General features: G+C 44.8%; 1 protein-coding gene across 1 annotated transcript; it reads right to left on the bottom strand.

The window, feature by feature from the left end:
• Nucleotides 1-432: 432 nt before the first annotated feature.
• On the bottom strand, nt 433-27,362 carry HAO1 (hydroxyacid oxidase 1). Its single transcript, XM_032103719.1, has 8 exons — nt 27,190-27,362; nt 20,745-20,896; nt 13,886-14,141; nt 10,839-11,014; nt 10,267-10,358; nt 7,547-7,705; nt 7,200-7,269; nt 433-6,822 (listed from the first exon to the last, which is right to left on the bottom strand). Exons 1-8 carry the CDS (start codon nt 27,324-27,326, stop codon nt 6,752-6,754), a joined length of 1,113 nt encoding a protein of 370 aa, XP_031959610.1. The 5' UTR covers nt 27,327-27,362; the 3' UTR covers nt 433-6,751.

Raw genomic sequence — 27,362 nt, 5'->3', positions numbered from 1 at the left:
TCTACTGATATGCTGATGAAGCACCACAGGCCACCAAAGTCCCGCTTATGCAAGTCCCTTGTCCCATCTGGCAAACCTTCAACTTTAATCCGGGGTAGGGGGCTCTTGAAAAATGAAAATGAGCCCCTACCTCCTCACCAAAAGCCCCTCAGCAACATCCACACCTGTCCACGCCTCATTTCCAACTATTCCCAAAGGACAAAGACTCTGCCCAGTAGTCCCACGCATCTTTCTCATTCCAGGTTCCCTGGGAGATCCAACCCAAGGACGTCACAGCAAAGGCTGGTGTGGACAGGGCAGTAAACACGCAGGATGTGCTGAGGTGCAATGCCACAACCAAGCGGAGATGGATGCTGCCACCCCCAGTCCTGCAGCCATGGATTAGGAGCTGTGGAACAAACTCCCCAGTAGGCAGTAAGGAAATGAGGTGGATTAGTGCCAACTCTTTAATTGCAGATATATTCTGTCGGTCACAGTCTCAGGAAAGCACAAGTTCCCTTTTCCTAATATACATTTCTGTGTTTGTAACTCTTTCAAAGAGCTTGCCAGGGGAGTTTCTTGTATTAAGGGCGCTGCTTTAGTTTTTCCAGGTTCATGGGTAGAGACATAAGCTTGTTGAAAGGAATTTATACCAAATTCAGCGATTTTTGCTGCTCGTAACTACCTGAAGGGAAGGCTGCAGATGTGTAACTCCTAAGTCAGTAGCAATTTGTATTAAAATTATAATAGAGACCCCCACCTACACTCTTCAACCTGTCTCTTTGATAGGATATGTGCACAGACCCAGAGGAAGGAAGCTTAGATATGGGAGATGATCCTGCTGTTTGAATTCTCATCTCTGATCAGCATTCAGGTCTCACCTGTTAGGAAGACTTATCTCACTCCCATGCTAGGTTTCTGGGTCCAGTAACAGAACATGCTGAACCAATTTGCTGACCATTCCAAGTAGAGATGTGTACAATACACATCCTGAATTTGCGTGACAGCTCAGTTTATGCCGTGTCACCTTATTGAAGCATCTTCATGCCTTCCTTTGAAGTCTTTGTGACTGTTCTTGGTAATTAGACTCATCTCACACGAAATAAACCTAGCAGTGAATACCTGCTCTGTGGGAACCTTTTTAATGACAACTAAGTGTTTAAAATCCACTACTTCCAGTTCTCCTAAAAGGAAAATCTAATTAAGCACAGTGCACAGAATTGAAGAGGTTAGCATAGCACAAAAAGTGCTTGGGAAAAGTGAACCAAAATCATGTTATGCTATCGAATTTTAGAAAACCAGGGAGAAATAAGAGGTGCTCCATTCCCATACTGCAAAGCCACCACGATCAGATTTTACTTGGCAAAGTGGCGGAGTCTCAGTTGTATAAGGAGCTTCACCTTCAGCAAGGAAAAATACACAGGCTAAAGGCTCTGCTGTGCCCCAGCTCTACCTCTGCTCTGTTCACCTGTGGACCTTCCCCATGGCTGTTGAGTATTTGTGGTGTGCATTGTCCACCCCAGAGTTACCTGCCTTAGGGAGAACAGTGAATTAAGATAGTGGAAGGGAAAGTTAAAGGACTTAGCTGGGGGAATCAGTTTGTTCCTGCATTTTAGAGAGAGAATTTCTCTTCCTCTGCCTGTCAGTTTACCCTTCTGACTCTGTTGAGCAGAGACTGCTGCCTGCACAAAAGCATCTCAACAGGCACAGTGCTGCCTTGACCGTCACTGGAATTTAACAGCTGCTGCTGTCATAAAATAATAACCAATATTAATCACTGTCAGTCTAGTTACGTGAATGTCTTCCCCTTGGCTGAATAATCCATCTGTATGCACCTCCCAGCCTTCCACACCATAGAGGTGCCCACTGATTACTTGGTTGGGGTAATTACCTGAGCATCCTGCAGGATTTTGACAGAGGAGATGTATTGATGGTCCCAGGGCAGTCCTACCAGGGTGCTCTCAGACACAATTCATCCTGCCCACCTGAAATGATGACTTAGGAGCTGGAAGTCTCTAAGGGGGAATCAGATCTTTGAAGTTCCCCTGGGACAGCCTCTGGGTGTCCCTTGCAGAGCCCCAGGCCCTGGGGAAACACAGGGCTGCCCTCGAGGGCATTCTTATGTTGGCACATAACCAGCGTACCTATGCAAAGGAAGAAGCTGAGCTACAACACAAAGGCATTTTGCATCTGGAGGACATGTTCTCAGTGCAGCAAAACATCTTTGTTATGAATGTAACATATGTGGTACTCTTCCTCTGTTTGGCAGGAGATAAGAAAAACAGAAGCAATGCAAAAATGAAAACAAAATGAAGCATATAAGCATCGTGAAGCAATTACAGTGCTGCATCTCATTAGGATCTAAATCTGAGATTGCCAGTCTTGTTTTAAAAACAGTTTTGTTCAACACCCAGTGACAGAATTTAAAAGCTGACATATCTTGCTGTAATTGTGGGCCGCAGTCACAGCTGGTGTAAATCAGTATAAACTAATGAAGTCAATGGAGCTTCTCTGATTTACACTAGCTGAGGTTATAGCTCAATAAGGTTAGGCTTGCTTTCTAGGAGTGTTCAAGGAAGCCAACTTCTGTGTGTCCTGTGATGAAGTGGTTATTTATAATGGCCTTCAGTGTGGTTTGGAGCCAAATTTCCACATCAAAAGTAGCTTTATAAGAGATATCCTTACAGTGAGGTTCAGTGCAAAATCATGACTTCAGAAGCCAGCTTTCCTCATGCACTCAAGTATTTGATTTCAGCCTGAAAACCATTTGAGAAGCCAAGAAAAGCAGAGCCATTCCTGCCTACTTCCCCAGCTCTGCTTCATCTTTGAGTCGCCTGCATATCCAGCAGGCCCCGACCTACACTGCCCATTTATCAAGGCGAGTTACTCTAAGTGTCTGTTTATTTATGTTCAGAAATTCCATGTAAGACAGACAAGTTTCATGCTTAACCTGAAAAATTGGGGAGGGGGGTGGAGTTCTAACCAGTTCCAGAGCTATTTGTTTGACTTGGCCACTGGCGAAAATAAAACACAATAACATGTCCCAGAGTCACAGCGAGAGGTGGAGGTCACAAGAAAACAGATCATGTCTTTCACAGCTCCTCAGCTTCAGTGCACTGAATTATGACTCCTATTATTTACTTACTGGATTCTCCACCCTGCTTGCAGGCTCCAAGCATTCGAAAAGCAGCAGGTCTCTGCTTCAAAGGACTGACAGGCAAGTGAGAGAGGAAAATCTGTCCTGAAGCTACAGTAACCTCCTCCTCCACGTTTGATCTGAAAGGTCAGATGTTCTCACAACCCTCAGCTGACTCCTGCCATCTGCTGAGCCACGCCTGCAGTCCTGCACCCCTGTGCTCTCCTCTGCTGAATTAAACTGCCAGACTCTCACAGCAAAGATGTTTCCAGCACAGCCAAACCTGCTACCTGCTCAAGGTGGGCTTTTCCAAAAGGATATTGTTTTTTTTCTTAGGAGGGCTTTGCTCCCTGCATGTCCGTCCTCAATGTGATCCGTCAGCTGTCCAGAAAATATCACAGGCTCTTTCACTGACCTTATCACTTTGAAACAGATTGATTTGTTTAGAACTTAGTGCTAAAAATGCATGTTTTGAGTCCAGGTGTTGAGATCCCAAACCAGGGCTGAAGCCTCTCCAAACGTCCTGAGTGGTTTCTATGCATCCTCTGGAGAATGCCACACTCTTCCACACACTCTTCAGTGGGTTTAATCCTTCACTGGCACTAAGGAGACAACTTTGTGGGGATGCTTCCCAAAAGGGAAACTTCTGAACTGCCAGCAGCAGAGAAATCCACACACAGACTGAACATGAAACACCAGTATGTAAGAGCCTGCCTCGCATCTTAACCTCTTGAGAGGTACCACTTTCTCCTAAAAAGCACAGGATCCTCCTCCTCTTTCATACCCTCAAGGTTTTGCTTTTGGTCTCTTCTCTCTTCACAAAACATCTGATAAATGTTTTCTCATTAAGAGCTGCAATCTCCTTTTCCAGGGAAGGTTCCTGGTCCATTTTGGGAGGTGGTTAGAGTACCCCACTCAGATCACTTTCCAGCCTCCCAAACCAGATGGGTTTTTTCTCAGTACCAAGCACACCAGCTGAGTGCTGTCTTTCTGGGTACAGAAATATCACTCACTGTTCTACCCTTGCTAGGTTTTTTCTATGTAGACATTTTTTTCTCTGTATCTTTGACTTCATATGGAGCCAAGGTCAATACAGAAGATAATTTCACAATTAAACTCACCATGTTTGTTATTTGACATTTGGGTAGGCAGTCACATGAAAGCATCATAAATGCAAAATAATTCTGCTCCCCTCTACTTCTGTGCCTTGACTGTGACTAATTGTGCCTAAGAGTTTGTTGGGTTCACTTGTTGCTTAAGACAAATTATTTTCTACTTAACCTATTTCACAAAGACCTATTTTTTTTTTGTTATATTACTTATGTTCTTCTCAGAAACACTCTCACAAACCATAGAAAGATCCACTACCACCTGTTCTGTGTGCTCTGTTTTTTTCTCAGCTCCTCCAGATGAAGCGAGTGTGGAGATAATTTTTTTCTTAGCCTGGACATTGTTTAGCTTTTTAAATGGTTGAGGGCACTCAGTCTTTATGCTTTTTAACCCAAACCAACAGAATTCCTGCCTTTTTAAAATTTAGTAATTTCAAAAAGTAGTTCTGTTTGGCTGTCTCAAAATCAAAAGAAATTCTCTTCACTGTGGAATATTTTAAAAACAGAATTCTACCAAATTAATTTACTTTCTGTTAACAGTTTCACAGCCTGTAAGTATTTGGCTCTAATTTTGGTTTTTAATGCTTGTCTAGTCTTACTAGGGTTGAACTGGAAGGCAATCAGACGATTCTCAGATAACAGGCAGGAAAAAACAATGTAAACCCCCTCATCCCAGAGGAACTAGAAACAGTGAATTACGCACAAGTAACGAGACCAGTTTCCTCACCATTGGAACTTCTACTGAACCACAGAGTTTCAGAACTTTCCTTGAATCTGATTGGGGCAAAGACAGGAAACTGCATCTTCTGAGCTTTAGAAATAGATCTTAAACACGTAAACATAAGATATTATGCCCCTATCTTTTAAGTAACATTTATATTATCTCAAATAAACAGTCTTGCCGAAGTTAGTCTGTAATTGACATCTGACACAGTCCACATTGCAACAGATATGATAAGTGCAGTAAACAGCAGAAATTATGCTTCTCTGTGCTCTGAGAAACATTCATATTTCCTTGCACAGATAAACTTTATTTTGTTGCTACGCAACTCTCACACAACAGACCACATTCTGCAGTAAATAAGAATACAGCTTTTACAACTGGAGGGCAAGCATGTGGCCTTTTGGGTTTTCTCCCCATTTCAAGTTCCAGCCCCAGCTTTAGTTCACATTATAATATTCCATCATTTCATTACAAAGCTGCCTCTAAAGCTCAGTACGGGATATTTCAAACCCTGCAAAGCAGGAGAGTCAGAATGCACAAGTCCTTCTGAGGCTGATGGGAAACAAATGGTGGAGCTGGTGATGTCAGTGAAACCATGAAATTAAGGGGTTTTTCTCTTTTCTAGTCTTCTTTAAAAATGAACATTAAATTTTCACAGCAAGATATTCAAAACGTGTGCGGTCTCTCCCTGCTCCCTGTAAAACTGCCATACCTGCAAGGGAAGTGAGACAGGTGGTTTTACCCAAGATGAGAACAGTACATTCTTACCTCCTTTGTTCTTTACAGTTGCAAAATTTCTCCTGAATTCAGTGGCTATTTGGATTGTTTAGAGAACAGAGGCACAGATCCTGCGTGTCTCTGCATTCTCATCATAAGCAGAGTGAAGAACACTAAGATTTATCTGACTTGAGGGTGTGCATGGAAACTAAATAGAGCCATTAGGCTCTTCCCAAGTCATGGGTTAATGCCTCAGTTATTCAAGTGTCCCTTTCGTACATGGCTGCAAATTCTACAAACTCTCTCAGGTAGCATCAGTCTTCCCTTGTCACCGTTAGCAAATCAACCCAGGTGAAAAATGTGACTTGGAGCTCCAGGTGGATGCAGGTGGCACAGTTTGGGCTACAGGGATTTGCATTACCTAAGGATCTGACCTACATCCAATGCACATGCATAACAGTTGTCTGATTGCAGAGGGGTTTGTGCTACTTAAACAGCAGAATTTCCTCATTTTTCCCCAATTTTGCTTTGTTCTTTAGTTCCTTACAACAAAGAGCCCCTTGGGCTCCTACAGCCTACGTGCCACAAGCCCAGATGCTTATAAAGTCCTGGCACAGAGTCACTAGGGAAAGGACACTCTGTTATAGGAAAGCAAGATTTAATCTCTGCAATCTACAGTCCAGTTTCTCTAAACAGTGAGCAAGAAGTATCTTTTGCATTTTAAATTTCAGCATTTCTGTTTGCTATCAAAGCATTTGTGTTTATAGTTTCATTTTAAAAGCTAAATTAGTCCCAGGCATGGAAATTAATATCAGCATTTTTTGCAAAACACATTGAAGTTTCTACACTGGTCTTGTATAAAGACCCATCTCTAATCACACCTCCCAGTGGAGCAGCTTTCCTTAAGAGCCTGAGAGATTTGGAAACACCTGTAAAATTTACTTCGAGTCCTCTCTTCAACAAGTGACCTCCTACAGAGCAGAGCGTTCCCTCAGTCAGGATTGCAGGATGAGGCCCACAGAGGGAATGCAGTTGGATTTTGCCTGGAAGCACAACAGGCAATGCACAAGGCAAGAGTCTTCAGACCTAAATCTTGGAAAACAATACTCGATGTCTTCGTATCAGTGTCCTGCCAATTTCTTCTACTCTCCGGCATCCTGGAGGAGAAATTGCAGATCAGTTCAAACCCCTGATTTCCAACCCACTCTAAGCCTTTTCTTTTTCTGCCTCATAAAAATCTACATTCTGTCAGATGAAATCCACCCCTTAGCAACCAAAGATTTGCCCCTACTTTTCGCTGGATTTATTGCTCTCCTTGTGAAAAAAAAAAAAAAAAACCCAAATAATTTTTCACTTAATCTACTCAGTTCTCCCTTTATAAGGCAGGGATAACAAGTCCTTTTCCCATTTCTCCACAGACTAACTTGTTTAGATTGCAAACATTCCCCTCATGCAAGTTGCTATAGCATCTTTCCTGGGGCAAATGAAAGCTCTGAGAAAATGTGATTACGGAGAGGAAATGTTGAGGTCCCACCTGTCAGTGCCATTGCCAGGCGAAACTCTTCCTTCAGCATCTGGAGAACTTCTTTTGCTCCTTCTTCACCCTGGGAGATTAGGAGACAATGTGAACTATTATGTGTATGTGTACGTGCGTAGGTACAGACATGTACACGTGTGCCAAGAAAAGTTTTATGCACAAACATAAATCCTGAGTGTTTGTCGTAGCAAATCTTACATCAGATGATCTGGATGCACACAGACACCATCACACACACGCTCCTCTGTGCACACAGACACACATGTGTGCATATAATAAGGCTAAACAGTGAGTCTAGGGATCTGAATTTGGATGATCATGCATTTGAGCTTTTCCTAACTTACTTGATAAGCCAATCCCCAGAGAAGAGGTCTCCCAATGAAAACAGCTTTGGCACCAAGAGCCAGTGCCTTGAGAACGTCCGTGCCTTTTCTTACACCACCATCCAGGAACACCTCCACCTTCCCCTCCACAGCCTCCACGATTTCAGGCAAGACATCAATCTAAAAAAGAGAAACCAGAAATACAGCTTGGTTGCTCCTGAAACCCTATTACAAAAACCCTATTTATTTTTTGAATGAGTTCTTACACAGAGGATCCAAGCTTTACTGCAGCATAAGGAGCAGTTGCATGCCTAAATCTATGCCCAAATAACACAGCTTTGTATTGACAACCAGCAGTGACTTTGCAGGGGAGAAGGTACATACAAAGGTCAAATTTATTTGGAGAGTCACATAAACAGAATGAGGATCAGCAGGGTCTCACAAAACGGCCATCTGACCCCATGACACATATCTGACACAAGCCAGTATCTGATTTTTATGCAGAATATGAGAAACAGCCAGCACTAAGGAAGCCTTTTGGTGGTGTTACCTCCCAAACTGCCAGTCTTCGCTAGTTTGGGGATGAAATTGAATCACTGTCCCTTTTTAAATAATCATCTTTGCTTCCCTGTTTAAATTTACCATTCATTTATCCTGAGGGCCAGCTTGGGAGCCCAGAGGCAGGCACTGTACCTATAGACAAGGAGTAAGAGAAACACATGCCTGGAGGAACTTCAAGTTGGCTGAAAAATTTTAATTAATGTATTTTCCCTTTGAAAATGCTTCTAATTACAGGAATGACTGTAGAGAAAAACGTCTTAATATAAGAAAAAAATGAACTTTCCTCTAAGTTTTGAGCAAGGTGGGAAATAATTTATTTTAATGCACATGTATGTTGCTTTCACCAAGCTCTGCTCATCCCCTTTCTCTGCTTAACCCCTACACCAGTGATACAAGAAAGGGGGGAAAAGTATTTTTACTGTTCTCAAGTTACAAGTAACCAAGGAATTAATTCCTCTTGCCATGCAAGAGGTCCCAATGAAAGGATGAGCCTCCTGAATTCAAGCCTGGAGCATTAATTACAGGGCAACTTCTCCTATAAGGCCACCTAAATAGTTCTTATTCATGAAAATCAGGAAAGGAACACCATCAGAAGCCAAGTATTAAGGAGACTGGAAACAGTGTGTGGAAGTAAGACAAAAGACACACAAATTCACGTCTTTCAAATACGGATGTAATTCATTTCCTTTCTAATGGATAAAAATGACTAGAAGATGGGGGAAGAAAACTTGAAAGTGCAGTTTGTTTTTAGATTTGGATTAAAATTTTCTTGAAGTTTGGCACTTGCTGTGATTTTCCCCCTCCCTTTGGTTTTGCTCTCTTGCCAAACATATTTTGGATCTATTTCTATATCCAGAGACCACTTTCTACATCCTGACAAACTGTACCAACATTAAAGTGCTCTAATAACTAAAGCATGATGCAAACCATAATTAAAACATAGATTTCCTCAGTGTGTAACTAGACACTAGAAATATTGACCAGCTTGGGTTCAGCTCACGATCTGAAACCCCATGAAATTGAAGCAAATTATTATGTTTCTAAATCAGAAACATTTAACATGATCTGATACAGATACATTATAAAAACAGCATTGTGAAGTGTTGTTCCTTGTACCATAAATCCAGGGAACGCATCAGCTTTAGCAGTTCTCCTCTGCCCTGTGGTGTGGCAAAGGAGTAACCCCGAAAAGGGAGTTCGCATATTTCTGTTCTGCTGCAGCTGTCAAAAATTAATTTGTGTTTCTTGAGCTCTCTCATTCCTCAAAATGATGTTTTTAACATCCTTATACATTGTTGCTGTTGGATTACCTCACACACAGGCTTGCCCAAGAGTTTTAAATACTCTCAGTGAAATTAAGGAATACATTCCCAGGAGGTGACAAGAGGACCTGTTCCCCTCTCCCTTCAGGGAACCATCATGGAAAACAGGAGGTTTTTCATCGAGAACATATTGGAAATACTCAGAGAGGCACAACTGGGCTTTGATTCTCCTCCCTTTCATTCTCTTTTTATTTGTGCAGCTTTCCCACACCAAATGAAGCAAGATGAGTGATGACTGGAATTTTGGGGTTTTTCCTTCATCCTGAGCACATACTTTTTCATTTTCCTTTACTTCTTTCTTTTTTGCCGACCAAGAAATTCTCAAATCCCTTTCACCTTTGGAAAAGGCATGGGGTAGCATGACAAGGAAAAGGAAAAAGGAAAAACTGTAATTTAACCACTCTCTCCTTTTTCCAAAGGTGAAAATATTTGAAAGGAGAAAAATGGAGAGTTTTATTCTGCCTTTAGCTGTTCCTTAACTGTAATTTTTCAGAAGCCCCCAAAGAACATTAAAAGGGAAAACTTACTCTAATACAACCTTCAGTGTGCTGCAAATGGCAAGAAGCGTTTTTCAAAAAGGAATGAGAAAGAAGAAATTAAAGAGGAGACTGGAAAAAATTTCTGAAAGATTTTCCGATTTGAAAGGAAATTTTCCAATTTCCAAGGAAAGGCTGTGTCTAACTCAGAGTACGATGTGACATACATAGAGAAGTGGAGAGAGGTTAAAGCATGGCTTAAAGCATAGAACAGTTACTCCAGGTTTTTCCTCCAGCTTCCACATGTTCAGAGAAAGCAAACAAGAAGCCAAAAGGCAGAGAAAATTAGAGATTACTGAAGTGTATTGGCATCAGGACTTACAGTAGCAGGGACCCCATCAAGCTGTCGTGCTCCGTGATTTGACACCAGGATCCCATTTACCCCAATCTTCACAGCTTCTTTGGCATCATCGTCTAGGAGAAAACCCAAACAGGAAATGCCTTTCCGTAACTGGGGGCTTGCAGACACCCCAATGAGGGAATCACTAAAAAAACCACTGTCAGCTCATGCAAAGCCACCTTGGGGCTTCAGCCTTCCAAAGCCTCGCCTCAACACAGAAAAAGGTTTTATCTCTAAGTAATAAGAGCAGAAAAGTAGTTTGAAATATTGGAGCAGAACATTTTATCCCTTTGGATCAGCCACTTCAGTTGCTAGCCTTTATTTTCTCTATTATGTTCCAAAACCCATCAATAAGAAATTCTTTTGCTGAACGATTTTGTCCACTGCAAAATTATTGGCATGATCACATTAATGGTGGTGGTGGTGGTGACAACACCAGGCACTTATTTAAGCAGCTGCTTCCACAAACATCTTCACTGCTGGGTTCCTAAGGGTGCTTGAGGAAGTGACAGCTCTTCCCTCGCCTTTCCCTGGGAAGCAGCAGCGCTACACACCCCTGAGGATCCCTTTCAGCACGATGGGCAGTGAGGTCAGCCCCCGGAGCCACTTGATGTCCTCCCAGTTGACACTGGCATCAATGGCCTCAGCAACGTACACAGCCAGGCCGCTGTTCTCTCCAAAGTCTTTCCCCGAGGAAAATGCCAGGTCATTGCTGGAAAAGTTTTTTAATCTAAAGTGACAAAAGACATAGAAAAATAGTCTGAGAACGATTCACTGTAGCCACGATCAGTCCCAAATGCCAGCATTCAATATACCTGAGCTAAAGCTTTGCTGCACTGCAGGGCAGGAGCAAAACCAGCCGATGCCAGCATGTGAGATCCCAGTCCTCAGTGAGCCAGAAGCTTTGGCTGGCAAAGTGTTTGATAAGCAGCATAAGCATTGGATCTTTAATGTCCCTTCCAACCCAAGCCTTTCTATGTTTCTATGATGGTTTTGTGATAACTTTGGGGCAAATTTCTCTAGCCCAAGATAACAGTCCGACTTCTACAGCAAAAGAAATAGGGTTGGGTTTTGTTGTTTTTCAAATCCAGGGAATTCAGCTATGAGAGGAATAGGGGATTGGGTAGGTAGAAGGGAGAAGGAGGAAATGAAGTTTTCTTAAGCTCCATGAGTTAGATGGATGTGCATGAAGCCTTGCAAAGAATTCAGAATTTTCATCTGTCCAATAAGGCAAACAGCCAGCCTGTTTACCTTGTGTCTCTTTTGTACATTTCCTTGTAAAATGTAGGGAGGAAAGGAAGCTCATGTGAAAACATTAGCTGTTATTTGAGTTTTTCAGCAGCAAAATCTCACAGGTTTTAGCACATCCATGTCCCATGTGAGACCAATTGCCCTGTTCTTCGGAAACTGTGTCCTGTTCCACATTGGGCTATTTAATACTCACATTTCACATTTTGGGAAGTGCATGAGTGTTTTTGCATGGAACCTGGCTGGTTTCACTGCTGATTTCATGCCTGCAACAAGCAGCATTTCACATGGCTTTTCTGTTCAGCTCCAGGCCCAGAAGCAAATGAGAAAGGAGCGGGCTCTCATCAAGATCCAGCTTTTCAGCTGTTGGTTTGTGGAGGGTGGGGTGCCCAGAGAAAAACAGAACCATGGATAAGATTATATAAATAACTGTTGTTTTTCTTGGCCTGGGAAATGCAGATCAACACTTGGATGAATGTTGCCTTACATACATTTCGGAGCACAATGGCACCTTGTTGTTGCTTTGAAACTTTGTTGAAAACCCGAAGCCAAGAAAAAGTTATCACGTAAATGAGCAGAGCCCTGCGCTAGGAGAGTTTCACCGCGGCCTCTGCAACAAAGCGCTGCCCAGGCGGCGCTCGGGAATCTGCAGTGATTAATTGGAACCTTTAAGGATTACTCCAATTTCATATGATTTCATACGGTTCACTCGAAACCTTGTTATGGTTTGGGCAGGTGGGGTCAAAGTGTTTAAGAAACGCTCTCCCTCTTTCCTCAAATGTCTTTGGGTTATTGGACTCACATTCAAGACCTCCTCAACCCTAGGCCTTAAAATTCTATTGCCCCTAAAAAATAAGCTACTTAAATAATTGTTTGATTTTATTTTTAAGAGTAACAGGTCAGTGTATACTGATAATGCGTCAAACACAGATCTATAGCACAACTACCACACAGGGCATACACATCCCAGTGTGGTATATTTTCATGTTAGGGGCATAAGGGTTTTTTGCTTTCTGGTGCCTTCCTCCTAAAACTGTTCTTCAACACAGAAATCAGGGCAGAGTTCGGGTTGCTCTGTCAACCTTCATCTCTTAGCTTCAAGCACAAGTGCATGGGGGAGAGCCAACACCCCAGGCTCTGGAGGGGATTTTGCCAGAGAGTTAGAGAATGAGATTCACTGCAGAGTCCCAGGGCTCATCTTCCTTTTGAATAGTATGGAAATTAAGAAAAACCTCCAGATGTGATTCTTGCTAAGTGCATGTTACATACAATGTGTATATAGTGTAACACAACAGTCTGGAGACACAGGAAGAGCAATTCAATTCCATTGATAAAACTCAAAACTAGCTTTCACCCAGAACTCACCTCAAAGTTTATCTGCTTCGAAATACATCAAGCTGTCTTTTTTTTTTCTTTCCCTATCCATTTTTGTGTTCATTTGCAAGCTCTAAATAATTTTAACATGTGCCATGGTAGACTGTGGTTGTTACCAAGCTCTACATGCAAGAATCTCGCAAGATTTTTAACTCCAAGTCCTGGAGTTAAATTATTCTTCCAGCCAGTCCTTGGCTGCTAGAAGTGTGCCAGCACTTCAGCCTATGTTTATCAGGGGGGTCTCTACAGTCTATCAATTTGTATTTGCAAAAGGTCAGGCAAATCAGCACCCGTACAACCCCATTGTAAGGTTAAAATTCTGGTTTAACTCTGTTGTAATTTAATTCCTCATTGGCCCTGCAGTGTGGAGGAACTAGAATTAGTGCTGAAGTCAATCACGATGCCACAGATTCTGAGACATAGAAAATGTCCCAAAACACACTTTGGAGTAAAAATTGACATCATGGAGGATTTAGAAAGACTGATACCCATGTGCTTCTGTATTTGAGTAAAAGAAGAGTTGAAGTTGCTCTGAAAGAGGCTCTGCAGTCAGTAGCAACATGGCTCTGGACCCAGAGCAATGTCATAGGATAACACACAAGGAACCATAACGTCTTTTGGAAGGGAGTTTTGGCCCACAAAGTCCAGGCCACTTTCAGAGCACAGCCAACTCTGCCACTGGATCCCAGTTCAACATCAGTCACTTTGGGCTGTGCACAGCTGAGCTTTGAAGGTAGCCAAGAATACATTAACACATGTATAGAGAAATGCCCCATGTCTCTTACTTCAGCAGCCTCACATTGCCTGGCACAGTACCTTTTACAGCTTCGTTTTGACCCAAAGCAGATCCCAGCCCAAGCACAGCACGCGATACACACACAGATCCACGGAGCTGTTGCCCAGGACAAACTTCTCCCCCACCAGCCCGGGTGCGCATGGCCCTGGCACAGTCCCACCCCACACCCAGCAGCAGATGTACCTGAGGTGTGGGGGCAGCTGGAACTTGTTGCGCACGTCGGCGACGCGCCGGCCGAGGTACGGGGTGTCCACGGTGACGAAGATTCCTCTGTACCCGGCTCTCTCCGCGCGCCTCACCAGCGACTCCGTGACCTCCCGGTCCTTGTACACGTACAGCTGCAGCCAGCGAAGGCCGGCTGGAGCCGCCTCGGCCACCTCCTCGATGGAAGAGGTGGCCCAGGAGCTCAGCATCATCCCTGTCCCCACGGCCTGGCAGGCTGGAAGAGCACAAAGTGATATTCTCTAAACAGGAGCATTCAAATAATGCATTTGAGGCTTCCAGCTTTTTGAACATTGCCACATTGCCTCCCAAAAATCGCCCTCCCCAGGCTGACCTCATACAGATACATTTCTATGAATCTATCACTTACTCTTTTCGATATAATCTGTCACTTATTGTAAAATAAAGGAAAACATGCCGTAAAACTCCAAAATATTATAGAAAGCCTTGTTTTCCTTGGTCTACCACAGTAGGCATATTTTTAATGTAAATGGACCTCTGTTTCAAGACGTCATCCCCAGCCCATGGAGGAATTAAAAAGTGGTCTTTATGACAACATTTTATTAAATAAGGATTACAAACCTCTTGGAGTGGAAACTTATGAACAGCTTATTCAAACAAATTGGTTACACCCTCCCAGGGCCACCAGGCAGTTTTCCCTCACTGGAAATACAGCAGCAATCACCCAAACCACTCTAGTTCGTAGCCATTCCGTTCCTCTCCTTGAAATTACTGGACATAGTTCCCTCTATATCAGGAATGAGCGGGAGGGCTGCGAACCCAGGAATTGCAAAACCCTCCCATCAGATAAGGGAGAAATGTAAATGTTATGGTTCAATCTGCCTTTAGGTATCCATTTCTTTCCATTTTTTCCTTTGATTCCCAAGTCTCTATGGCTGCAAAAGCAAAAATTAAGTTAGGAACTGCACAATAAAACATTTTTGGTGAAGATTTAAATCATGGTGTATCACCATCTCCTTTCAACTTAGCTGCATATGTAGCAATAGAGAAAATAGCACTTTTCTCTCATTTAAGATTAGATTTAAGCAGTTTGATTCAATCAGAGTTCAGCCATCCCAAATGGGGTTATGGCATTTTCATGCAAGCATGCTCACAAAATTCCCCTCGCCTCTCCTATAAAGTTCACAGCTCTCTGGTGAAGCACCAGCTCAACACACATAGTTTAGATCTCTCAGGCAAATCCAAAGTTCACAGACAAAATTTTTCAAAGTTTTGGAGATTCCCAGTTCCAGTTTTGGTCGATCTGTACTTGATCTTGATCATTTTAAAGCCTATTTTGACAATTTTCTAGACTTTTAAAACCATGAGATACAGAGGCCTGAAGTGTTGCCAGGTTTGGTTGGGGTTTTTCTTCTACCTCAAATTAGGTTTTTCTAAAAATACACTTCTCACACATTTAGCTGCAGTTAAAGAAAACAGAAGCAATTCATTTCCTCAAACAACCGTATTTTACACTTCACTTTTGGGGTGCTGCAAATGATTTATTATTTCAAATCAGTCCTACTACAGCCACATTCCCACAGGACGCTCTTGCTGCAATACGTGACATTTGCCAGTTTAAGCATCAGATGTTTTTGTAAACCAGCCTTTCCTCATGCCATTTCAGATTGCTTTTAGTTGTTTGTTTTTTGTGGGTTTTTTTCCCAGGTCTTCTTTTAATCCTGAGCATTGCCCAAAGGACACATTCACCCTTGTACACCCTGCAGGCTCCTGCTGGGGTCCAGGGCAGCGCAGAGAGCACGGCAGGAGCCACACACACGGAGCTGGGGAAGTCCATGGGATCACACAATGGTAAAGAATCTCTTCCTCACATCTAATCCAAACCTGCCCTCTGGCAGTTGGAAGCTATTCCTTCTTGGGGAACGCAACTGAAGTATTTTACATAGCAACAAATGCGACAGGACCCACTTGGGAGCTTCACTGGGGAACAGAGCAGTGACCTTTTTTAGCCCTTTTTTCATCCTGAAGCCTCAGAGTATCCTCCCCCCATCTGATGGGGCATCAGCTCCTTACGTGGTTTGCGAAGGGTATGGAATTTGTCCCTGTGGGCAAATCAGAGACAACAGACTTCAGGGAGGACACTGGAGAGGAGCCCAGTTCAAGCTTGCGTATTTTGTCAGGGTTACCTTGTATGGGAATGGGAACTCACTTTTTTCCTCTAGCTGAGCAAATTCCCATCATTTCCCTTTTAGGGGCATCTCTGAAGCACAGCAGCCAAACTGCCCCACTGCAGGCATGTTTCCCTGAACCCACCAGTGAATCCACTGTCCCCAAGCTAAGGGCCAGAGGACGCTCCTTGAGATCAACACGATGTCCTTTTGGCACAGTGGTATTTCTCAGGAGCAGCAGCCGTGTTCTTGGAGCTGCATCTCCCGAGAAACAGAGTTGTTTAAAGGACTTCACGTTACTCTCTTGACAAACCACACTTGGCTGAGAGCTCCCTGTCAGCCTCCCCTTCCTCAGCCCTTACAAAACCCTGCATGCGAGTGGTGTCTGCTGTCCTCTTGTTGACACAACATGTTTTGTCAGCTGTGCAGGAAGGCTGCAGAGGAAGGGACACGTGGCCAAAGCGGATCTGGGATCTGGCTGGCCCACGAGGGATGGCATGCCAGGCTGCCTGGGCACACTTGCAGCACAGAGTCCCCCGGCCACGCCGCTCTCCAGGGGGAATCCAGGCCAGGTCAGCCCAGGCCACATTGTCCCATGTGAATATTGTCCTGTCCATGACTCTGGATTGACATTAATTTTCATACTTCAAAATCAACCTCATCTTTTGATCACCACATAGGTAACAGGTGGGTTCAAAGTCCTGCTGTTTTCACTGAGCACAAAATGTAATAGGTGGCCAAATCCCTCCTTCCCAGTCACAACCATGTCTGATGGGGACAAGAAACCCACATTTCAGTGCTCAGCAGCATCATAGAGAGCAAAAGCACAGTAGCAGCCTGTTAAGAGCCAAAGGAACAAAGGTGTTGCTCCCTCTCTAGTGGGAAAGCCAGAGCTGCCAGAAACTCAACTAAAACGGGGGGGGAAAAAGGCTTTTCAGTGAATACTCCTGTTCTCCATTTGGCAAAGCAAACGGTGCAGTCACGTCGCAGGTGATGGTGAAACACTTCCTGCGTCAGCAGCAGCTTGGGGAGTGGTTTGAGTGCAGCTGCAGAGGGCAAACACAAAAACTTCAGCCCTGAGCTGAAGTCACTGACAGTTCTCAGAAGACCTGGCCAAGAAAACAGTCGGGTTCTCAGCCTGATTTGCAGCCATTGATGGAGAAGTCAGGTATTCCAATGCTGCTTTAGGGTGAAAACACGGGAGTTTGAGGTACTCAGTAAGTGCAATATGGAATAAGCAGGAATATAAACAGAACAGAAATCTCAATAAAATAATGCTACAAGTCTGTTTATAATCAATTAAGGTAGCAAAAAATTGCTGTTTTTTGCTGTGCAGCTGGATGGTGCACAAGATTTTGAGTCAGTGTACTCGAGGTGGGTCCTGTTGACACGGGGATCATGTTGGTTTGCAAGCACAGCATGAAGTCAGGATGGTAAATGAATGCCTTGGCATGGAACAGTGAATCTTCTGATGGACAAGCAAGAAAAAAAGATCCCATAGAATCAGAAGGGTTCTGTTGAATAGAGAACAACCTTTTGCTCTTTAGTGGCTAAGATTATTCATCGAATTTGGCAAATATTTTTAGTCAAAGAGGTTGAAATTGGAGTGGGAAGGATGAGAAAAAAACACCTAAGTCAAAATGTCATGTGTTGATCTTTTCAAAATGGAAATGTTTTCTCCTGAGCTAACACTTTTGTTTCAAAACAGAACTATAGCTAAAAGCATTAGCCAGTAGGAAAATGAAATAAAACATTGTGTTTTGGATCAAATGAAACATTTCAGTTAATCCAAAACAATTTTCCTCCCAATTTTTCAGTTTCTACTGAACAGAAAATCCATTCTTTGGAAAATTGCCACATACACTGATGAACTACAACGAAAATGCCAGGGAATATACTTGAAGGAAGACCTAGAAAAACTGGGAAAACTGCCAAGGTGCATGAAATTGTTTCAAGGACAAGAGAGCTTTTTCTGTAAGGAAGGACTCCTGCTACATTCAGACATGTCAAAGAAAACTGAGCGGCAACCTTATTGCAGCCTGCATAGACTTTTTAAAAATTCATCTACTATTTTAAAGTCCAGCTAACCCGAGTACAAGTAAATCCAACACCTGGATTTGAGGCTGTGCAAGGTTTGACCATGACTGCAGTTGATTCTGATCAGAGTGGGGTTACTTAACCTTTGGAATAACTTACATTGTGTTGGCTGGCCTGTCACCAGCAACTCTTAAAACTACAAATGGATGTCTTTCCCAGGAAAGATCCTTTACTCATGCAAAAGAAGTGTCCATGAAGGGGTGTCTAAGGTGAGAACAGCCCCTGCCCTGTTCCAGGAAGGTACACACTCCTCTCCACCAGCTTGGTTGCTGCGGGAGAGCATCCTTCAGGAAGCAGCAGCCCCCAAAAGGCTGACAAGCCCCAGAGCAAGGGGGTTGTGAGTGCAGGGAGTTCTAAGGGACACCATGACATGCCCTTGCTCCTAGAGGGGACATCCACCCTACAACACGTGAGCAAACCTGCCAGGAGAGCAGAGCAGTTCCAAGCAAGACACTGTTGCTCAAGGAAGTTCCTCTGTGGGATCAGGCATTGTTCTCAAAACACCAGAAGTTAAGAGAAGGAGCTGTCATTGCTCTCTTCACCACCCTGCTCTGCAGGGCAGCGTGGTGTGAACCAGGATTATCTCTTGGGGTTCCAGCCCAGCCAGGCAGATTCGTGGCACACAGGGATGCTCCTCTGGGAGCTGTTCTGCCCCCAACATGAGCCAGGGCACAGGCTGAGAAGGGGCAGGACTCAGACCATGCTGTGCTTCTCAAGGATCACGACCACAGCAGAGACACCACCTCATACAGTGCTTCCTGCACACCTGAGCCAAAGAAATCCAGGCTTATGGAGCACGCCAGGCTTTGCAGAAGCCACAGGACTATGGATCAGACTTCCTTGGCTTGTGCAAACTGGTGTGGCTGAAGCAGAAGTTGAATTAAAGCAACCAACAGTTTGCTCACTTAAAGTCTGTGCTACCTCTGGAATAGAAGTTGGATGTGGCAAACCCCCTGACCCCGAGTGTCCCAAGTTTCAGGGAACCTTTAAGCCAAATGTGTACTTTACAGCTAACTCCTGTCATCTTATAAGGTCAAACCAAAAACTTGGCACTGAGTGCCCCGCTCCACCTCTAACAGCACAAAACCAAAGCCATTTTTTTCTCCCCCCAAATGCCAATGCAATATAAAGTGTGTGATTTTAATACTGCTTTCCTTTGAAAGCATTGAAAAATTCACCAGCTCCAATGGATGTTTTTTACTCGACTGCACATTCTAACTGGTGCCAGTACACCGAGCTGTCCTACCTAGCTTGAAAACCCAGGAACACTAAATGTAATAATCATGTGTTAAAGTTTGAAAATGTAAGTGCACAAAAATCAGGAAATTCCAGAATTAAGTTATTACCACAACCATAACTCAACCCTGGTACTCAGCCTTATTGTACCACTCAACTTTGCATGCCATTGTAGATTTATGCCTTAAAATGTGGCCAGGCTGCAGCATCAGTGGGAACTCTTGCTAAGAAACATTCTGAATTTGGTGTGTTTCAAATCTCGCTCTCACCATTGCAATAATGTGTTTGCACTTAACAGGGTAATGCTTCAGAGTTTCCTCCCAGCACAACCTGGCCCAGAACTGATCCGCGAGAGTTGCCAAAGGATGGGACAGCACCAAGGCCTCCCCCGGCCCTTCCCACACCGATTCGAGGTGCTGGAGCGCCATCGTGTGGAGCACCCTGGCACTTACAAATAGGCAAAAAAGCGTCAGCTGCCTGATAAAGCTCTTGGGAAGGGAGAAAACGTGGCCCCAAACATACTGTAAAGTTGGAGAGATGTGTTTTTCCAAGCTAGCTCTGGAGGTGTGCTGTAACCCATCCCCGTGCACATCACAGCGATGAGAACTGAGAGCAGCTCCCACTGCAGGGCTGAGAATTCAACTCACTTCACACCAGTACCTGCTGCATTGGGCATGCAAATGCTGTTAGATGAATAAGCCAACCATGCACAGGATTAATTTTTTTTAAAATATCACCTATTTAGGGTTTGTATCCTTCTTCTTTCAGCGCTGGAGCACTGAAATGCACAGCCCAGACCTCTTCCTCAGATTTGGTGCCATTCTGCAGCTTGAGTTAAAGGGGTAGGAGACAGTTCCCCATCTGAATTCTGGTTAATATCCTTTGAAGCAGCAGCCTCTGTGCTGGCAACATCTTTGTGCAGCTTCTAGCCCAGAGGGGCCCTTATCTCACTGCCTCCCTGGGATGCTCTCAAAGAGCTCTCTTCAAAGCAAGGATTTTTCTCAGGCAAACAAAGGCCTCGGAATTTTTAGAGTCAATTCTCTAATAGGAAGACTGTTGCTGCGACATGTTTATAGTTATATAGAATGTATGGGTAGGTAGATAGATGTTTTCAATTTTCTATGTGACAAATTATTCCCCTCTTCCATACTTTGATTCCCACCCCTGTTTCATGGAGAGAGAAACCACGCTCAGACAAGTGAAATGGTAAAAAACAAACCCAAGAATCAACCTGATTACTCCGAGCAGCAACTCAAACTCCCCCCAGGAGCAAGAAACCAAGCTGGGATGCCCAGGCAGCAGGCACAGCGCTGCCCTGTCCCTCTCCACGCCCTGCAGGGGGACGTGGCTGGGCTCACCCCTGGCGGTCGCCGTCTCTCCGTGCGGATGAGCCATGCGCTGCATCGCGGTGGCGGCGACGCACACGGGCATGGTGACCCTCTGCCCCAGAACAGAGGTGGACAGGTCCATCACCGACACGTCCCTGAGCACCCGGGGGTACAGCTTCCACCTGGAACACACACGAATAAACCGAGTTTCAAACGGCTGCAGCAGGGGCAGAATTTACAGTTCCCAGTAGGCAAGAGCAGGTTTTCTTGCTGTGAACGTGGTGAAAGCTGTGCTGGGGCTGGAACAGAATCCCACTGTGTGATCCAGAGCTGCAGCAAAACCCCTGCAGGGCATAAAATCTGGAGGGAGCAGGCAAGGAGGGGCCAAAGAGCAGGGAGGGTGAGGGAGGCAAAGACCCCCGGGAACATTATTGGCTGGTATTATTTGAAAGGAAAGACAGGAGCTGTAAAACAGTAAGGTTCATGGTGAGCTTCAGCCCCCTGAAAGCCTCAGGGCAGAACTGAGGGACAGACACTGTGTGCAAATAGGAAAAGTCATCAGCTACCCTCAGTTATTCCTTCGATGGACTAGGGAACCAAGAGACACGCGATTCTTGGATAACACAAGCCTGGCCGGCATGCTTGGAGCTCCCTTTCCCAAAGCAGGGCAAACTGAACCACATTTAATCTGAAATTACAGTTTACTGCAGCCAGGCTGGACACCACATGTCTGCACACACAGAAATTTATCTTATTTTTTCTCCCCCCACAAAACAGCATCACAAGATCATGATCCCTATCATGGGATCAACTGGGCACCATAACACCCAAGCCTTTATGAAGAGGGTTGCATTCCTGGGGATACCTGTGCCGTGGGACTTTTCCCCACCATCCAGGTGTTGTCACAGCACTGCCACCACTAGAAGCCACAAGAGGGGGTGCAATACCTGGGGCTGGCTCTTGTGAGCTCAGCCAGGCCAAAGCCTCCCTGCAAGCACCAACCTCTCACTGAGGCCTGCCTCCCTCCCTCCAAAAGGGCTCCCATGGCTCCTGAACTGTAATTACAGAGAAGAACTAAAAATGTGTAGTCTAATAGTGCTGAACCTGAGCAACTGCTCAGCCCCAGAATGCTCAAGACTGATAATATAATTACCAGCACAGAGGTAGAACCAGGGCCACTGCTACCCTCCGACAGGGAGTAGGGGTGAGATTGAGCTTGTGTATTAAAATAACAATTCAGGGAAAGAAAGACAAATTCTCTGTTTTATAGAAAGATCAAGAGACATTTCCCCAAGAAGCCTGGGGCAGAGCCAGGACGAGACCCACCTTTCCGAAGGCCTGGAGCCATGCCAGCTCTCCAGGCAGTGCTCCCCAGGGAGGAGAAGGACAGTTATGATGCTTGGAAGGAGATGTGTGGCTGTGGAAGTCAGCTGTGCTGCTCAGTGCCAAGACACACACGGCAAGAACATCTCCTCACACTTGTTTTCATGCCATTGTAACAGTTTGTTATTTTTCAGGGGAGGATGGGCTGAGGGTGGGACAAAGAAAACATGACTTCTTTCTCCCCCTTTTCTTTCTAATCCTCATTCTGAAGGCTTCCACTCTGCTCTGAGGCATCTTTCCCCAGCAAACAAAGAAAACAAAAATCCCTCTGTAACCTTGCCAATTAATACAGTCAAACCCAAAAGCATAAAGGATGTGGAGCATCTCCCTCTTCCCCAGGCTCCTGGTTTCTCTGACCTGTCAGATTGTTACCTGCCACTGCCATGTCACAGCCAACCTGTGAGGGTCCGTCCTGAGGTACAACATCCCTGTGGTGCTTTTAGCTGGGAAAAGAGACAGGAAGAGGCAAAATATTCCCAGCAGTGCCTGCAAGAAAAATGATGCAGTGCCAAGCAGAGATACCTTATCAGGTCACATCCTCTCAATCAACATCCAGTCAGTGCTCCTGACCCAGGATTGACTGGTCCCACTACCTGAGTATCATCCTCTTTTAATAAAACCTGATCTTGCTTTGGAAACTCGAGTGTTTCCAGCTTGAGCTTGACAGACTTTGAAGCCAGGCATTTTCTGGACGAGCCATAGGGAAATGCCTTTATCAGCAGCAAGGAAACCCCACAGGCAGCGTTTCCCTGTCACCAGGGCACGCGTTCATTCGGCTGCCACACAGCACCTGCTTCCTCCAAGTCTTTCAGTGAAACATTTCCTGCATATTTTGGAAAAAACTTGGAATTTTTTTTTATTTTAATTCATCATCTCATCACCCACATCTTTTTCCAGCCAAGTCCACGCTTGTGTGCTGCAATCAGCACCTGAGAGTGAGTGCATCCTTCTTCCCAGCTGGAAGTGGGAGATGCCGCAGTAGGGAAGGCAGCGAGCGCTCCCAATTTAGGCAACTTCAGCTAAAAGCTGTTTTGAAGGAAGGATTAAAGGAAAGAAAGGGGGATTAATCTTTTGGGTTTTTTTCCTTTTTTCTCCACGCTTAAAAAAATTTCTGATTGGAAATTATCTTGCAGTGGGATAAGAGGGAAGCACTGGCTGCTTTCAGCTGGGAAAAACACTGAAGTTTTCAAACTGCACCACATTTTCAAGCAGCTTTTCTTGTTCCTCTCTTGAATCCCCTTGTGCTGCAGGGCAAGCAGCACATTTGGGAAAAGACACACTGATCAGGCAATCCATCCAAACCCCAACCCAGTTTGCTGGCCCTCTCCCCTACAGCTCCACTTCCCTTCAGAAGGGGCAGGGGCTGGTGCTGTGCCAGGCTAAGCAAGAGCTGCTTTTCCTTGAGGAAAAGTGATCTTTCCTCCCAGGATGTCTTGCCATCCACACTCTTTTCGCGGTACCCTGCTAATCCGAGGTGAAAGACATCACAACAACGTAACGAAATTATTTTTCCAAGCATTCCTTTCCTTTTCTCGCCCACAGCTTTCCAGGTTGTCTGACCCAGTCCCACTCCCAGCCTTGCTTTTTAAACCAATATTTAAATTAGTTCTGTGGCCATTTTAATGCCTTTAATTGCTACAAGGTAACACCACATTTGCAGAAAGCCTGTGCTGATGCTGGCACTGCTGAAGCAGCAGCTGCTGTGCCTTGCACACAACACAACAAGGCAGCTTCTCCCAAGGCCTCTGGGAATTCTGTGGCTAAGCACGTCAGGGCGGATTAGCAGGAGCCTGTTCCTGCACACACCGACGTCCCCCTTCCCTGGTGTGCCAAGAGGGGAGACTCCAGATTGATTTCCTGAATGCCATCGAGCTAAAGGCATCCCAACCTTGTCACAAAAATCTGTTCTCCATTCAGGCCCCTCAGTTCTGTGACAACTCGAGAGGGGATTTCAGTGCCAGACAGGGCTGGGAGGACACTCAGCATTCCGGGATGCAGAGCAAACCCAAGGTGAAAGCAGTCAGACACCACAGGGAATGACATATGCTCTGACATCCCAAATCATCTCTTCTGGCCTTAATGCCTCACTTCTGCCAGGGCCATTTGAGAACCATGAATAAGAAATACTCATCCAGCCTCAGCAGGAACATACTGATGTCAACACCCGAGTGCTGGTTCTTTTCTCAGTCCTAGAAGAACTGGGAGCTGGGAGAGAGTTGCTGCACCTGGTGTTAAACTCATTTTAAACACTGTCCTTGTGGAGACAGTTTATACCCTGGTATCTGAAGATCAAAAGGCCAAGACATTCATTTTATAATCCAATTAGTATGAATTGTGCTGCTCCAAAAATGGCATGGGGGGTTCCAAAGATACTGTAGGATCCAGCAACACAACCATCCACTGGGGTTAGTTTTTAGTAACAACAATAATATTAGTCCTCAATAAGATCATCTATTTATTTCTCCAGAAATGAAACCATTTGCTCGCCAAAAAAAACAAAAATAAAGGACTCAGGACTCACAGATGAGCCCAGCACTGGTTTTCCTCCCTCACACCTCACCTGAATAATCCTGCACCACACAAAGGTACAGGCTAAAAATTCCTGCTTCTGGTTCAGTTTTGTGCTTTCTCTGCCATTTAAACTTATACATATATAAATACTTAAAAATGGCAAATTTTTAAAATCAAACTGAACCCTGCAACTAAGCTTCTGACAGGGGAAATCAATGGGAAATGAAGCTGAACATATTCCTACCTTTCACAAAATTATCTGACTTGGTGATCTTTGTGCCTTGAGGGTGTAAAGTCCATCTGACTTTATATTTACGCACAAGCTGCACTCAGGAACAGGCAGAAACACCAGGACTGTGTGAGGGTCAGAGTAACAGCTGGGCTGTGCTTCTCCCCAACAGCATCCAAGGGAAAAAGAAAGGTTTTTCCAAGTCCCTTACATCAACCAGATCTTATAAACCAAAATATTGTCAAATCTTTATAGCAGGTTCTGGCTTTTAGAGATGTATTCCAAGGAAGCCATTGCAAACATGGTCTAATGACTGTTAATGGCAGGATCCCACGTGCTGAGAAAATGGGATCTTGTTTTATTTCAGATAAATATAAAAAGAGAGGGGGAGCAAAGACAGAAACACCCCCTAGCCCCTTCATCCCCACACTGCGGAGGGGCAGGAACCCAACACAGAGGGACTTCCAGCCACACCAAAATTTCATTGATTTCTTCTAATGTCTCAGGCCATTCAAGGCACTGCAAAATGAACATCTCCTCCAGTTCCAGGCTGCTTGCAAATGCCAGTTCTGAACACCTAAAACTGGAGGTTTTTATTGAAAATCTGATGGAAGATGCAGGAAAGATGAGGTAAGCCTGAACCCCACAGGCAACCAGCCCGATGTGAGGAGGTCTCTTATCAGAGCAGTCCATCCCTGTGGTGGGAAACAGCTTCAGAGCAGAGCTGCCCTTATCTCCCAGCCAACACCCAGCTCTGCTGATGGCAGCACAGCAAGGGACATGCCCAGCTCTTTGTTAGCCTGTCTCTGGCAGCTTTAGATCCAACCTCATCATGATTAGTTCCAGCAGTTACAAGTAAAACGTTCACTGCTCCGCAGTTTATTGCCTGCAAGCATTTCCTTGGAGTGTCCTTTCCTTAATGTCTCATTTTGGTTTTATGAGGGCAAGTAGCATCAGAGCATCTGGAAGCATTAAAAAAGATACAATAAAAAGAGGTGAGCACTACTCCAACCCCTCCTGCTCCTATCTACTCCTCAGGGCAAGCTTTTGGCTTGTGTTTGAGCAGGGAATGGCAGCTTCTGCATGGAGCTCGGAGGTCTGGAATAAGCAGCGGAGGTGAGTTGTCTTCTCTTGACATTATAAAGCTTTTCTATGTGCATCCTTAAAATTAAGGTTCTGGGCCCATTTCTGCAATCTGACCTTTGAGATCCTGCTAAATGAATAATCAGTGAGTTTTCTACAGCCTTCAACTTGCATGAGATTTCCAGCTGAATGGCCGATAGCCTATGAAAAAGCAACTGGAGCACTGAGTAGGATTGCTGCTCTGTAGCAGAAAAGCAAAGCAGGGAAGGAGAAAGACTAAAGAGAAAATGGGAAAAATCGTGGTTTGGTTTGTTAGACTCAGAGGAATTAAAGACAAAGCCTTTGCAAAGACAAGTGCAGGGGGTTAAATGTCTGCACCAACACAGCCCTGAAGGAAGGAGACATCAGCAGCTGTTTGAGCAGCTCCATCGGGCTCAGCTGGGCTGAGGGGAGCAGCTTCCAGTTGCCTCCTTCCCTCTGCCCTGCTCAGGGACATTTGGGAGTAGGAAACCAACTGATGTGATGCGAGTTGTGACACTTCTAACGAATCCCACAGCAAATGCCAACTGACTGTGCTGACCTTGTCCTTCTGAGGCTAAGGGTGACCTGAGCCCAGGTTTTGACAACAGTTCAGGGGGTCAGTCTAAATCAAAACTGGTTTAGAACAGTTCCCAGCATTTACAGTTTCTACTGGTGAAGGGCTGACCTCCTGCTGGAAACCCCCTGAGCACAGCTGGGCCACCCAGGACTGAGCCCTGGCTTTCCTGGCTCGCCCCAGAGCTGGGGAATGCAACTCCTTCCTGCAGGGCCCTGCAGCTCTCATCTGGGAAGGCCACGGAACGTTTAGAGAAATAAGGGAAAGGCAAAACTAACTCAGGACCTAAAAAGTAAAACCCCACCACAAGAACCCCTTGCTGGCACCATAACCCACAATGTTGAAATTTCAGTTTCATTGGCTGATTAAATATTGGAGCTGAAGGACTCTGGAGAGAGTTTCTGTTAACAAAAGAACCCAAATGCAGGCAAAGCTAAAAAGGTGCTAATGATTTTAGGGACTGCTTTTTGACAGAAAATGTTCAGTGGAGGAGTGAAAGGGGAGAGAGTTGTCCTGAAAATCAGTTCTTTGAGAGTCTTTTTGCTAAAATAGAAAGAAGTTGCAGAAAATTTGAGTTTCGTTCACACAGAAAAGTCTAAAATTGCACCACATCTACCAATAAAGCAGAACTGACACCCCCTGCCTCCCGCCCCAGCCTTCAATCATCCTCCTACCTGGAAAACGCTGCGACATTATCTGCCAGGGTTTCCTGGTCATCCGCTCCGGATTGGTAATAATCGTACACGGACTTGGGCAGAAAGGTTTTAGCATACTCCTCAAAATCTGCTATGCATGCTGGCTTGCCAGACATGTTTGCAGATCTCACTGGGCTAGTTTATTCCCACCT

Source organism: Corvus moneduloides, chromosome 3 (assembly GCF_009650955.1).
Source record: "Corvus moneduloides isolate bCorMon1 chromosome 3, bCorMon1.pri, whole genome shotgun sequence".
In the NCBI taxonomy this organism is placed as follows: domain Eukaryota; kingdom Metazoa; phylum Chordata; class Aves; order Passeriformes; family Corvidae; genus Corvus; species Corvus moneduloides.
The sequence above is the reverse complement of the archived record's forward strand: the minus strand, read 5'-3'. Positions and strand labels throughout refer to the sequence as shown.

Bases quoted from the DNA above. Each gene is read 5' to 3' on its own strand.
- HAO1 (XM_032103719.1), bottom strand. From the start codon at position 27,326: ATGTCTGGCAAGCCAGCATGCATAGCAGATTTTGAGGAGTATGCTAAA. The intron at 7,706-10,266 runs GTAAGTCCTGAT...TCTCTTTTTTAG, and splicing joins TTGATGGGGTCCCTGCTACT to ATTGATGTCTTGCCTGAAAT. The intron at 6,823-7,199 runs GTGGGACCTCAA...TTTCTCCTCCAG, and splicing joins CCTGGCAATGGCACTGACAG to GATGCCGGAGAGTAGAAGAA.